Source organism: Mycteria americana, chromosome 1 (assembly GCF_035582795.1).
Source record: "Mycteria americana isolate JAX WOST 10 ecotype Jacksonville Zoo and Gardens chromosome 1, USCA_MyAme_1.0, whole genome shotgun sequence".
Taxonomy (NCBI): Eukaryota; Metazoa; Chordata; class Aves; order Ciconiiformes; family Ciconiidae; genus Mycteria; species Mycteria americana.
This window is the reverse complement of record NC_134365.1, coordinates 199,236,293-199,251,158: the sequence shown is the minus strand read 5'-3', so window position 1 is coordinate 199,251,158 and position 14,866 is coordinate 199,236,293. Positions and strand designations below refer to the sequence as shown.

General features: G+C 37.1%; 1 protein-coding gene across 6 annotated transcripts in view; it reads left to right on the top strand.

The window, feature by feature from the left end:
* Positions 1–14,866, top strand: part of PAN3 (poly(A) specific ribonuclease subunit PAN3) — an 84,028-nt gene that overhangs the window by 61,803 nt on the left and 7,359 nt on the right. For all 6 annotated transcript variants that reach the window (XM_075490828.1, XM_075490827.1, XM_075490825.1 and 3 more), the window contains 4 exons: positions 4,487–4,652; positions 5,096–5,183; positions 11,127–11,266; positions 12,091–12,220. In XM_075490828.1, coding sequence (XP_075346943.1) covers positions 4,487–4,652; positions 5,096–5,183; positions 11,127–11,266; positions 12,091–12,220 — 524 coding nt within the window. The remainder of the gene's footprint in view (positions 1–4,486; positions 4,653–5,095; positions 5,184–11,126; positions 11,267–12,090; positions 12,221–14,866) is intronic.

Below are 14,866 nucleotides of genomic sequence, written 5' to 3'. Positions count from 1 at the left end.
CAGATTAGTACAATTGCTTTTAAAGGTTTTAGGAGGCACAACACTGTGAACCTGATCAGTGAACTCAGAGAATTTGATGTCAGGTATGCAACCTTATTTATGTTGAACACTCCAGTTGGCAACATGAGACTTTGACAGTTAAAAGATGAGGGTTATGGTTTACATAGCTGTCTTGCATGTCACTGGTGTCAGTGTGGTCAGTCTCGGGTTTTTTCTTTTTGCCATGTTAATTACAGACCCTATTACAGAACTACTTTGGAAGGGATTGGGTGTGGGGGAAAAAAATAGCAGCTTACATTTATTGCTTTTTTACATTGTCTTTGTTTCAGAAGCAACATTGTCTTTGTTGCTTCTGAATTCTATAGAATTTATTGCTTGTGTTCTTTATGCAATGAAATATCCTCTTTCTTCAAGTGGTACAGTGTGATAATCCAGTGTTCTGTCATATTTTACTAAATTTTCACAAGTTTTAAAATCAGGAGTCTGACTTTTCAGTTAATTATTACTCCGAGTACATTGATTTGCAAAGCTTCTATTTATTTGATTCTCATTCCTCATAGTTCCTCGATACACTTTTATTTCTACCAATAGTGTTTAAACATTAAATCTATCATTCTGGAACTTATTGGTTTTCTTCCACCTTTCTGATATTTCCCAGATTCAGATTATAGTACATGTTAGTGCATTTATCTCTGCAGAAATTATGTTCTCTTTAAATTAGCAAGTTAACCCAAAAGTACTGAACTGTTGTTCTTAACAGTCCAAGAATTAAATGGTAAACCACATTTGGAATGTTTGTATTCTTAAAACTGTCAGCTAGAAAATCCTGGCAAATTAACAATAAGTATCCACTGCTGCCAGTAAGGTTTTTTCTTTGTCCCCATGAGTTTCTGTGGTTGGCAGAGATAAGCATGCCTTTGATATGTCCCCTGGTCTGTTTATTAAAAATGCTCTGAGTAATTAAACGTTGGTGTACATGCTGTTAATAGTAGTTTTCAGCACCACAGATTCTGCTCTTCAGCAAACAAATACTTTCTAATGAAGATAGGCAAGTTTCTTGGACCTTGTTTTCCTTTGGACACATTAGTTAGTAGTATGTAATGCACAAAAATGGACTTCATTGCTGACTTTACAGTTCTTGCGTCCCCAGTTGCTGAATGTTTTTTCATAAAATACCTCTTCCATTGAAAAAGGAATAAGTTGTGTACTTAAACTGTGATGAGGAGAAAGAATATATGAATATTGAAAGTCAAAGTTGAGGACAAAATATGTGAATAATAATTATCCTAAAATACCTTTGCCAAAAGCTGCAACTTTTTCTAAGTAAATTCAAATTTTCAATATCTGCAGATTTTTTACATAATGTAGTGCTGCACTAGTAGTTCAGAACCATTCTGTTTATTGAAAACTGGGAAATGTAAAACTGAAGCCCAGGTTTCCCTGGAGAAGGGGGAGAAATGAAGGCTTCTCATTTATCTTACTTTCAGTACTTTAACTCAGGACCACTAAGCAAACACTGAACAACTCAGTTCTCAATGTAAAAGACTGATTTACAGGCCTGAGAGGTTCAATTTAGTGAACAGCTAAATCTTTCATTAGGCTTCTGATTTCTTTCATAACTATCTGATGAGAATGGCTGTTTGTTAGTATGCTTTCTGACAGCGTTCCTGATGATGTGAAACAGGTTCTACTGCCAGTGGTCCCAGCTCTTCCTTCCCACCACGGGACTATCCCTGGCTTTATCCTTGCTCTGGGGAACTGAATTTCATTTGAATGCTTTTTTTAACAAACAAAAAAGAAGTATACACACACATCAGTGCAAAGGGGACATTTCTTGCTCAGTGGAGAACATCATACCACAGAACTTAAAAATAAATAAATAATGCTGACATTGAGCTTATTTTAATGCAGCAAGGAAAAATAATGGATAACCTGTGTTTTTGGAATGGTAGTTCTTTAATTTTTAATCTTCTCCATTAGTATCTGTGTTCATCTCAGAGAGATGAAAGTAGTGGGAGAGTCTGCCCTGCAGTAGGTGGGAAGAACATAATCTGAAATTTTGCATGTTGTGGCTGTGGATTCAGCCTGTGGTGGGAAGCCTTTTTCAAATCGGCCATGAAGCCTCTAAAATACCACTTCTTGGCATAAAGTAATTCTGGTCATTTTTGTAACACTTTCTTATATTCTTGTTATGTGTTTTTTCACTGCATTCAGTACTTTTTGGAAAGCTTTCCAAAGTTTTTTGTGTTTTGCCTGAAGAGTGAGCTTTTGGGTCTCATCTCCTTGGGTCCTTGCTCAAGTGCCACCTGTGGCAGGCCTGATGAGCCTTCATGGGACATGCTTCGTAGTCAGCACTGCAGCAAACTGAACTGCTTTTAATCTTACTTGTTTTGAACAGATAGATATGTAAGAGGGCATTTCAAAACTGATTCTTCCAGTGTTTTAGCTTGTACCTTTAGTGTACGGGAACGTGGGGTGCAGCCAACCAGTCTGAAAGCAGCAGCCTAGATTCAGCTGTAGCCTCAAGCGAGTCTTTCCAGTAGTAAAATAAAGTTGTTGCTTGATTGAGATTTTTCTGATAGAGCGGGAGAAGCTGCGTTGAAGTCTGATCTTTCAGCTTTTCAGTGTATGTTGAATATTCTCTTGGTTACATTGCCTTTATCTGGAAATCAAGGGGGAAGTGCTGTTGTTTAAGTTGCATGCAGAAAAATAACCCCTGAGTTTTCGCTTTTCTCTCTCTTTGGGATATTGTAGCAACATTTCTGTTCTGGAAATACTTAATTCATACGGATGTAACTCTGTCTTAACAGTGTCCATATTAATTCCTGTTAAACATATCACATGTTGCTGTTTACCAAATATAAAGTGTATTCTATAGCAAGTAGTAACTAGAGAAAGCCTCGACTGATAAAGGAGGTTATATCTCCTTAGTCATTTTATATCATCATAATTTTTGTCATGCTGAAAAGGAGAGAATCATGAGGGGAAAAAAAGTTTGCCATGTGAGACTTCTGGTATGCTGGTTTGTGGGAAGTGATTTGCATAATGATTCATCAGGAGGCCAGAAAAAACAAAGAGTATCTCATTATATTCAGCCTTCAGTAGACATGCCAGGCTTATTGCCATTTAAAGGAGTCAGTGTCTTGATCTTTATAATCTAAACCAAAGCACCTTAAACCTGAAAAATGAATTAAAGTTTAAAAACAAACAAACAAAAGCTCAGAAATGAAAGCTGGGAACATTCCCAGCCCATCACCCCCAAATCAGTAAAATTTGTAAGTAGAAGTTTTTCAGTAATGTTTCATTTAACTCTCACATATATATGTTTGTGTGTACACATGCAAGCACACACACACACAAAAACTTATTTTGAGCAAGTGCACAGATGTTGATATGCTCCTGTAGGGGGAGAGGAAAAAAAAACCAACAACAAATAAAAAACCAAGAAACAAATGTTTGGAGGAGAGGAGTGCAGTCAGTTTACAACTGAATCAGATGCTTACATGATTTTACTGAATACTGATGATATTACTGGTCTCAAAATTAGCAAAATCAGTACTGAGGCAACCACATGAAATGCCTGTCATGTTTTGTAAAATTGAGATGCACTGTCTTACTCTGGATGTATTTGCTTCTCTTACTTTAGCTTTGTGCCACGCAAACAGTAGCAACTTCTTCGTAGTACATGCGTCTTACTAAAAATAACATTTGTTATCTGTGTGTTTTCATTTCTGGCTCAGTATTACTCAGAAACAGTTTGCTATGTGGAATTTGGGTGTGTGTTTGCAAATAATTAGTTTTACTTTTGAAAGGAGGACTACAAATCCATTTAGAAGGGGAGTGATATATTGCTTTCATATGGCCCATTGAACAGGTCACGCAGTGATGACTTGTCAGGGAGTTGAGTCACAGCAGAACATACGTGCAGTTGTGTTCAATGATGTTTAGCCACCAAATCTTCCAGTCTGATTTGTCCATGTGATTTGAAACTAGGTCATTACTTTGTCTTATCAAATGATAGAGAATGTTTAATTTGTAAGCCTTTCTACAATAAAGGAGGTGAAACATCATCTGTTACAGCCATTGCGGTACATGCTCATTGTTCCAGAATACTAGTGTTTTTACTTCTGAAGTATCTGCATATTTTGATGTACCACCCACTTTCAGCAATTTCTAACTGGTTCTGTTTTTGTAGTGATTATTCATCTCAAACTTTAAAAATCAGCACAGTTTTCCTGAATGTGAAGGTGAAAATGATAATGCCTAATGAATTGTCAGTATTTTAAAATGTGGTGTACTTCCAAAAAAACCCAACCCAACCAAAAAAAAAACCCAACCCAACCATTAAAGGACAATAGAAAAGTCTTTTGAGGACTGTTAAGAGTTGAATGAAATGAGTATGTGAATTAATTGTATAATTCAAAATGTGCTAACTTGAATTTTATGTCGTAGCCTTTTGTTGATGCTTAGAACATTTTGCTTCTAGGTCAGCATGATGGACCTCTACCACGGCAGCATGCTGGATTGCTTCCAGAGTCCTTGATATGGGCATATATTGTGCAGCTCAGCTCTGCGTTACGGACTATTCACACAGCAGGACTGGCATGCCGAGTTATGGATCCAACAAAGATTTTAGTAACAGGCAAAACAAGGTAATGAAAGTGTTCATTCTCACTCTGTACTGTGGTCTGTTATGGTAGCTGCTGACCATGCACCTGTTATGGAAATAACAAAGTCTGACTAGAAAGTTCTGTTACTTTGAACTGGCATGAGACTGAAAATGAATACATGTTAAAACTTGTAATTTTTTTTTTTTAAGTTTTTTTTAAACATATTTTGGGAAGATGTGCATTATCCTCACAGTACTCAATGTTCAGATCCACTACTGACAATTTAGAAATTTGTTGATTTATTTGTAAACTGAAGACTATCTGTTGCATTTTATCAAATAGTAAAATTAGTATTTTCTGCTTCATAGTAATTTGCTGAGTACTGATGACTTTTTTGTCATATCAAATCATTCAATGAATGCTAGAGGAAAAATTGAGTAACCAACAAAATTTAATGACACTTCATCCTTTTCTCATTCCTAAAGATTACGAGTTAATTGTGTTGGAATCTTTGACGTTTTGACATTTGACAACAGTCAAAATAATCCACTGGCATTAATGGCTCAGTTTCAGGTAAGAAAACAGCGCCATAGTTAGGTTGGTGACTTGGCACAGGGAATACTGAAAACCAGGGTGATTCCTTTTGCAAGACAAGTATTTTAATTAAACTGTAGTCCAGTATATCTATCTCTAAATAACACTATTTTTTTATTCCTGATTTGATCTTGGTTCTGCCATGCATTATTCCAATTTGCTTGTAATTTAGAAATGTGAATGCTCATTTTGCTATCTTCTGCTTCTAAAATCTCAGCAAACTCACCAAACAGGTCGAACTATTAGTATTTAACAAACTTAAGTCAGAAATGGTTGGAAATACAAACTTCTAAAGGAAGGAGAAGAAAATCTTACATTTAGTGTCAGAGATCAAAAAATAATGGTTCAGTAACAGTTTTTCTTCTGCTTTCTTTTATTTTGTTATTTTGTTCTGTTATTTTAACAAAAATAAGTGTTGAATACCTGTTCACAGAGGAGTAAGAGATCTTTTAAATAACTGCACTTAGGCCTTCTCCTCACTCCTAAAAGGTTCTAGTGTATCTTTATTTTAGGCTCCTAGTTTTTCCGTGCTCTCCTGGCGTTCTCTGAAGCGTGGACTCTGCATAATTCCTGAATTAAGAAGAACCCCTTTAGACTTAACAAAAACTGTTCCACAGTCATCTGGAGCATCACTGTGTACAGGAGTGCCTCTTTCCCTAACTTCCCCTCAGGGTAAAGTACATTGCTTCAGCAGTCATCACATACCCTGTCCGTACTGGGAGTGAAAGACTACAGTAGGGAGTTGGATTTAATTTATTTTCATTAATTGAGCTTATTCACTGTGAGAAAATTGCTCATTCAGAGTCTTCCAGTAATAAATGTTTGAACTTTGGCCAGGCAGAAACTAGCTCATTGGAGACCATGTCCTAGAACATAGCAACTTTTTTTCCTTAATGATACAGTAAAGCAATTTTCAGTGTACTTGAGTACATCAAAGGATTTCACTCCTGCCCAGCTACATATCAATGGGCTTTTGGTAATCATTTAGTGGAAAACAGCTGAGAGAAGATAGGAATACATGCAAGTGAGGGATACCATGCCTAAAAATGTAATGAGTTTTTTTTTAATCTAAATAGTTCTTTACATTTATTTTAATTGCAGCTGGGAAAGAGATCCTCCTGAGATGATATGACATTCAAGTAATTTTAAAGCAAAATGTTTAATGTGCTTGGAGGTACAAATCTAAAAATACTCGCAGGTACATGAATCTGTCAAAAGCGTTTACCACCAATAGCAGCCCAACACTTGGCAACTAACTTGGTAATGCCTAGTTTTGTTTAGGGGGGGATGTTTTGCATGTTTTATAAATTGTTAGTATCCAAATTGTTCAGGTACCACTGCTAAGCCAGAAAAGAAGTACTCTTAAATATATAGTTTGGAAGATGTAAACTGGAGTTAGAAAATATAGTATTGCCTTCTTTTTTGTCATGTCCTCTAGAAGGGCTAGGCTTTCACTATCCATTTTGTTACTTCAGAGGTTCTGGACTGAGTTCATTCCTTGAAATTCAGGAGCCATTTATCATCCTCTACCTTTGTTTGCCCTAGCCAGATAAAATTACAAAATAACAGCTGCTGCTTGTCCTTTTTCCTCTCGATCCATGACCCAGTTCCTGAATTCCTCTGGGACTCCTGTGACTGTTAAAAATGTAGGTTATCTCTTGGTTTACTGCCCAGCTAATATGCATTTCCTTGTTGCTGTCTTCAATGGACGAAGGTATTTTTGTTAGCATTTGTCACTTTCTGGCTATTTCCCATTGTTAATATAGATAGGAAAGAGTTTGGCCATAACAGTGAGGGGCTATGTAAAAGGAATGCAGTTGTTCTTTACAGTCTGTGTTAAACAAATTAATTTATATCATCATTTAAGAGTTAAATAAAGGCAACAACAAGGGAAACTAAAAAGAAGTAAATGAAATATGAATGGTCGCTTGCATTAAAAACAAGGTGTTAAACCTATATAAATTCCAGCACATCACTTCCCACCCCGCAATCTTTAAGTCTTGTGTCAGTCAGTTACCAGAAGCAGATGGGAAAACTCTAAATGGTGATGTAGGAAACAGTAGAAAGGTTTAATAATTATTTCTGTATTTGGAATAAAATGAAGGTGAGTCCTCTCCATACAAAATTAAGAGAAAACATAAGATTTATTTAACAAGGGCTATAAGGTTACATTTGCTCAAAGTAAATATTTTTAATTTAGCAAACCAAAATAACTTTCGCATACACCTCCCCAAATTTAAAGAAACTAGCTGAAGAGGCATCTGAAGTATTAATGTTGACTTAAAAAAAAGAAATCCAGGAACTTGGAGGGACTTCTAAGTGCAATTCCAGAACTTAAAAGGATGAGTGAATCCACAGAATTGTGGAGTGGATGAGCTCATATTGATTCAGGCAAAGCAGTGGAACAGGATAAACAAAGTAATGTCAGTTTCAAAGAGTTTATGGAAAATGGATCTTGTCAAAAAGATTATTTATTTGACTAGCTTACATGTCTGGCTGATAAAGCCAAGTGTATAAAATGCTGAGGTATCTCCAGGGCATTTGGCATAGTAGCACATACCTTTTTAATATTAAAAAAAAAAATTACGCAGAAGGGAAAGGGTACCTATTCAATTAACTTTTAAATTGCTCACTGACATATTTGAAATTCATTTGATAACAGGGAGACATTAATGAAGAGGGCTGTTTGAGTTTATCTCCTAGGGGCTGATTTTTTAGTCTAATACTATTTAATATTTCTATCAACAAACTAGATGATGGTGATAAAATCTTTACTAGCAAAGCTTTCAGGAGATAAAAAGATAGGTTACAGTTATGAACTGAATTGCTAATTAAATGGTCATTAGTTGCATGCAAGGTACATTTTTGAACAAAAGGCAGCCTGTACTTAAAAGGTGTAAAGCTTTTCCTTGAAGTTGGGAATCAACTTTCTATGACTTAAGTCACTGTTGATAGTTACCATAGCAAAAGTCTTCTAGCAGGTCTGTGGCAAAAGGAACTGGTGTGATCCATAGATAAGTGCAAAGCATGTTACGGAGCATAAACAGGGAAATGATCGTACCTAATGTTGATCTGTACCTTGCAAGGCTACTACAGGAATACAGCACTTATTTCTGGTGTCTCTTCTCCAAGGAGGTCTAGTAGTTCTTGTGTGCCTCCTTTAACCTTTCTTTGCCTAGAAGCAGGAAGAGCTGAATCTGTTGACATTTTCAGAGGGGAGGTTAGGGCTTAAAAGGCATATGTGAATTGCTTCCTTATGGAAAGGATGGGTGTACCCTAACTTCGGGGAAGTTGTGTACCCTGTCTGCATGGGTAGAGTTGGTCAGTGGATGGTAGTTTTGTCCCTTCTAAAATAGGAATCTGACTTCCATAAATCCTCATCTTTATAGGTCCCTTCCAACTCGAGATACTCCGATTCCCCTATCGCACAGGAAAATTACTGCCTGTCTTTGTGCACTTGTAAAACTTCAAACATTGGGCATTGTAATAACATTTTATTTCAGGTTTTCAGCTGTCAGTGAATAGCAAGGCACCTCCAGAGAGCAATTCAGCTTGTTCAAAATCTGAATCGTCTTGCAGAATTACAGATGTCTGAAATTGATCACACTCTTAACTGAATCGCTTGAAGTTTAAGTTCCTAAAACTAGTGAATCCAAACCACTTTTGCACTAAAACAAGTTAAGCATTGACTGTAATTTGAAATGTGTGTGTTTGAGGCTGCATTGGTGTGTTTTATCATCTCTGCCAGTTTTTCTACTAGATGTAATTTGCAAAACAAACAAAAATTAAGGTTGTGAGTCAAATGCCTAAAAAACCAAAAGCCTGACTTGAGAATTTCCTGGTTGATGTTAATGTAAGATTCTGTCTCAACCATTTTTAAAATCTAATGCAATCTGTATTATGAAAACACCTATGCAAAAGACTGTTTTCATAGGGTCTTGCCTGAAGTTGTATGTTTTCGGTGTCTCAGGGTTGTGTGATGATAGAGAATTTATATAGGATACATCTGTATGAATTACTAAAAGTTGGAAGGTATCAAGCGTAAAGCAGGGGACTGCAGAAAGAAGAAAAATTGTGGTTAATACAAATACTTACATATTTCTTCTAATTCTTTTAGAGAACAAAATAATAATAAAAATGCCATTGTGCCAGGTGACGTATGTCTGTATAGATACTGCATCAGCAAGATTCCTCTGTTTAGTACTATAGCAGTGTTCTCAGCTGCTTAAACTGACTACTTGGTAGTGGAAGCAAGTGGATTCCCACTGAAATGGGGTTTGTTGCTCTGGTTCATTTCTCCTTACCAAAGTACAAAGGAATGCTGATACTCAGGAATTCCTGGTTCCTTAGGAAATCAAGTCTAGCAAATGCCAGTCCCATCTCCTTCTCCACTGCTTTGTCCTTATTTCTGTCTCATTTTCCACATCCTGTTTCTGTCTTCATTAGCTACAAGAGTACCATGGTTTTTAACTTCTGCCATGTTGCGTATCCATGTTTAAATTGTGCTGCTTAATCAAACTTGATATGGAAACAGCGGGCACACTGAGACACCTGAAAAGGTTTTCTTAACTCTGTCCCTCAACACCTTGGAGATGTGGCTGCAGGGAAAGCTCTGCTCAGTTACTGCAGCGAGAGGCAGCAAATGTGGTTACCCCTCTGGGTTGAAGAGCTGTGAGGGGCTGTGACACGTTCACTGACACAGCACTTTTCTAAAGCTGCCAAGTTCTAAACAGAACTTCTAGTGTTGCAGTGCTGCCAAATTTTTGGCCTTTCTTACAGAAATGACAGAAGGTGTATTCCTTGTATGACTGTGTTCTCTGCTAAACAACATAGTCTTGCTCTAGACTATGGAGCTGACATTCTCGATAATTAGTAGCTTTCACTTTTTTACTTTTGCAAAAATCATACTTTCTCAGAAAAAACTCAGGCAAATACTAAAGTAGTAGTAGTATCTCTAGCTGACTCTTAAATTCAGTCTGAAGCAGCCATCCAGCATGGAAAGCTGCAGGTGTTTCAAGTTTGGCCAAGTTGTGTGCAGCTGAAAGCCTTTCCATGGAAAGAATGAGGCAGCTTTTGCAATGAATGTCATTGTCTGCTTCTAAATTAGGCTCCTGTTTTTAGGGGTGGGCTTTAAAATCTGGTATAACTTTTCAAAATAACTTCTGGTGGCTGTCTGTTGGCAGAATTTTCTGTAGTGGCAAAGCAGCCTGTATGCAGCATTCATCTTTTAAGAGCAGTTCTACTTTTAAGGAACATGTTTAGTAACAGTAAGGATTTCTTCATAAAATATGATGCTGCTCAATTTGTCAGCCATACAGGCCTGTTCCTGGCTAATTGTTTCAGGCAGTTCCTATCTTTTTCGCACTGGCCATCAGAGATGAAAATCTTTGGGCTCTTTGTTAAAACAGAAACATCATTTGCTGGAATCTGGTGTGGATTCCATTGTGGAATTCACACTGGATGGCCAGTGTGAAAAGACACAAGTCCAGCAAATGATGTTTCTGTTTTAACAAATAGTCCTTGATAGGTATTTCTGAGTCTTACTTGCTCTATTTGCCACCAACTCTTTGACTTGTCAGGAGTGAGTAGGTGGGTGGTTAGGAGAATGTCTTTGCAGAGCTTCTGCTCACTACACAAGAGTTCTCTCTGGTACTATCCGTAAGCTAAAAATAGGTAGATTTTAAGCATTCAAAGATAAATATAGTACCTAGAAATTGCTAGGTATCAAGACAGATTTTCCTCTCTACATTTTGACTACTGTAACTTGAACAGTCATATTGAACTATGACTTGAATAGCACTTATTTTAGTTGCTCAAATTCTTCTAAGGTCATTGAAGAACTGTCTCTTTTTAAACATCATCTAGTACCATAGTTAATATTTATCTACACTAAGAATCTTATCTGTGTGTTTTCCCTGTTAGCAAGCAGATCTGATCTCGCTGGGGAAAGTTGTGTTGGCTTTGGCTTGCAATTCTTTATCAGGAATTCAGAGAGAGAATTTGCAGAAAGCAATGGAACTGGTGACAATCAACTATTCCTCTGATCTGAAGAATCTGATTTTGTAAGTTTGCTTAATAAATCTTTTAAAGGAAATTACTAATTTTTTTAAACATACAAGTAAAAACGTCAAATGGTACTTTTAGATGCAAGTAAGATTACAGATATAACTACTGTCATTGAGTTGCCTGCACAGTCAATGCATCATTAAACATAATTTAAAATTAATTTGTATAATGTGTATTTTCATGGTGTATCTAATAAAAAAATGTCCTTTCTTTACTAAGTGTGGTTAAAGCTTCTAATAAGAATTAGGAGCTTAAACAAAACAAGCATTTAAAGTTGTCTTCAATACTGGGCTTCATTGCCTATTTTCTACCCTAGCAATACGCTAGTATTATCTTATAGTTTCAGAAGGTGTTGAGAAATAGGCACATTGCCTTTTTGACCAAAGGGTTGAGTGCTAGTTTTTCTTGGCTGCATATTATTTTGTGTCATTCTTTAGTATAGTCAGCCTTTCTCCTCTTGCAGCCTAAGAGGGAAAAGTGGAAATCTGTCCCCTTCCTCATTTGAAAAACAATTGCATGTCAATCTGGATCTTTGCATCTTCTCTCTTTTTGAGTACATTCTTGCTGTTTTAGTGGGTCAACTATGCAGTTCCATAAAAGTACACTCCTATCTTGTATAAATAATTGATTGGATGTATACATGTGAGTTAACACACACGTTTTCTCTGTTAGTATCTTTTTTTAAGAAATGCTGCAATTGTTAACTTTGTGTATTAAATAGACATCAGGGTCAAATAGTTATAAAAGCATAATAGGAAGATCTCTCTGGCATTTGCAGCATGTTTAAATAATGTTTTTGGGGGTGGGGATATTTTGGCAGGTATTTGCTGACCGACCAAAACAGGCTTCGCAGTGTAAATGATATCATGCCTATGATTGGTGCGCGATTCTATACTCAGTTGGATGCTGCTCAAATGCGAAATGATGTTATAGAGGAAGACCTTGCAAAGGTAAATCATTTAGTAATTCCTACAGGAAGACATTCGGTATTCCTACAGCTGTACCTTAAGAGGGAATGTTTTCTACTGTTTTTTTGTTTTGTTTGTTTAGCAACCTAAGTAATCTGCCTGCAGACTTGGGAACTCTGAGCTCAAGGTATTGAAAGTCCAAAAGCTCCAAGAACCACTAGTTTTAGGATGTTCGCAGCTGGGCTTTAAAGTAACATCTTCGTGTCCAACCAGCGCTCTTGGAGAAAAGATGTTCTTTATAGAATGGTTAAAAAGTAGTATTCTGAGTAAATAAGGCCATGTATGTCATCACATACTAGATCATGTAGTTTGTGCTAGAGGTTATATAGCAACAAATGTTGCCTTTAAATTCATGGATAGATTTGGATTCTAGTGTCCCTTTACTTCTCATACGTTTTCCTTTCCAAATGAATGCTAGATCATGGAGGTAAAGGGTGCCATCCTCAGTTTCCCTGAAGTATGCACCTCTTGCTGTGTGGGTCTGGTTAGTCTATCATGTTCAGTCAAGGTATCAAGTGCTAGCTACAAGGGAAATACATACTTTCTCCCATGTTAGTGTGTGTTTCGTCAACAGGAAAGGGTGTCTGCTCATCAGAAGCTACTGATCACAGGATTTTCTAACAAGACTGCCATACATTACAGAAGGCTTTCATGATGCTGAAGATGTGTGGGATAGGGTATTAAGTTTTTAAGGATTTAATCAAGTCCTGTGACTCCTTTCCATTACATGCCCTCATTGAGAATTTTTTTTTTAAGAGGCAGTAGACCTCTGGTCAGGCTTCTGATGGACTGGTTCTTTTAATTTCTCCACTGTTGGCTTGTTGGATAATAGTTTTTTCCCTCCTTAGTGAAAGATGTTGAAATCTATTAGAAGCAAAGAGCTGTAGAAGAGCAAGGCAGTATCTACTTTGGATGCAGAGCTCTAGATGACAGGTGCCCACTCTATCAGAGTCAATCACTACTCCTGCTCTGAAGATGTTTACGATCATTTCTTGTTAAGGTGGCCCAATGTGCCTGCACAAATTCAAGCAGGTGGACCTTTTCCCATAACAAAGATGGAGATTGTCCTGTAGTCAGCATTAGGCAGTCCACATTTTCAGTCAGGTTGTTTGTAGCAGTTGCTTATCACTGGTAGGTGAGCAGAGCCACACAAATCCAAGTAGTTGCATAGCCCCCAGTTTGGCAATAGCAGTTTACCTGGCAGTGATAAATAGCAGTTGCTAATTAGCTGTCATACTATAACTTGTTTGTACTACCACATCCTCAGTAACATCAGAGCTACAGTATCCCTTAAGTCTAGCCTGGTACCCGCTCTTCATTATTGCCCCAAAGCAGATGCTTAGGGGAGAGTATGAGAACAAGACTAGCATGTATGGTATTTTTCCTTGTGTTCTCCAAGGACGCAGTCATCTGTAGCCTAGGGGCTTCTGATGCGGGAGGTGGTTTGTATGTAGTTAATAACTTTGTTTTCTTGAAGTCATGAATGTTTTGTTACTCCTGTAATGCTCACATTTCACACAGCAGTGACCCCATTACTCTATCCCTTTCCTTCCTCACCTTAATATTCCCATCATCTATATGTCACAGCATTCAAAGCCTCAGTTTTTCAAGTCTTCTAATCCACTCTGTAGAAGAGCTCCCTGCCTTACAGGCTGCCAAGCCTGCAGAGAGGCCACCTGGAGACTTAGTGCCAGTTGTTGCTCAGCTGTGTCACCATTGACTGGGAATCTGCAAGGCAGTGGCATTCACACAGATGTGGTTTGGGCTTTTCTGTGTTTGGCCACATAACAAAAAATTATTTGGAGGTTGTATAGACCTCTGCTAGCTGGACAAGGTAAGTCTTCTCTGTCAATCTCTAAGTGTAGCTACAATTGTGGCACAAGCTGTTCTGCTGTGTGTTTTTAGACTGGTAATAGAAGTCTTGCAACCCATAGGTTGTCTGAGATCAAGGTATTATCACCTTGACCTACTTTATTTACCCAGCTGTGCACAGCAATCTACTCCAGACTGAATTCATTTGAAATCAATATGATCATGCATGGAATGAGATGCAGCTTAGCATGAATAATGTTGGAGAGCTGGGCCATTGGAGAATATTGAATAATATCAGGAGAGAATCTTTTTTCCTGCCAGCTTTGAGGAGCTTTTACTTAAACAAAAGATTAATCCACAGTATAATGTAAGCTAGGATGTAACTTTTTACTGTATCCTAATTGATGAGGAAAAATGTATGAAATCCATTTTTCAATTGCATGTATTCTAAGCTTCTATAATTCTAATGTTCTGTCTTTTGTGTGAGCTTGTTCTCATTGCTTTGTTTCTGTCATTGATGGACTCAGAATTTATACTGTTTTAAGACGTAGTCTAGCTTTTTTTGGAAAAACTTCTTTCAAAATTATATTTGGAATCAATTGTAATTCGAATGTTAGTCTGATATTGTTGTTGCTGAATATTTACTTATAATGGCCTACAAAGCATTTCTGAAAAACAAATCTGGTAGATTATGTTCCTTCTCATCTTTACCTGAAATAAGGTATTATACTATATACTTCTACAGGTCTTGATAACTCTGTGTGTATATATTAACATATTCTTCTTTTTTAACTTACTATATTTTAGCATACCTTT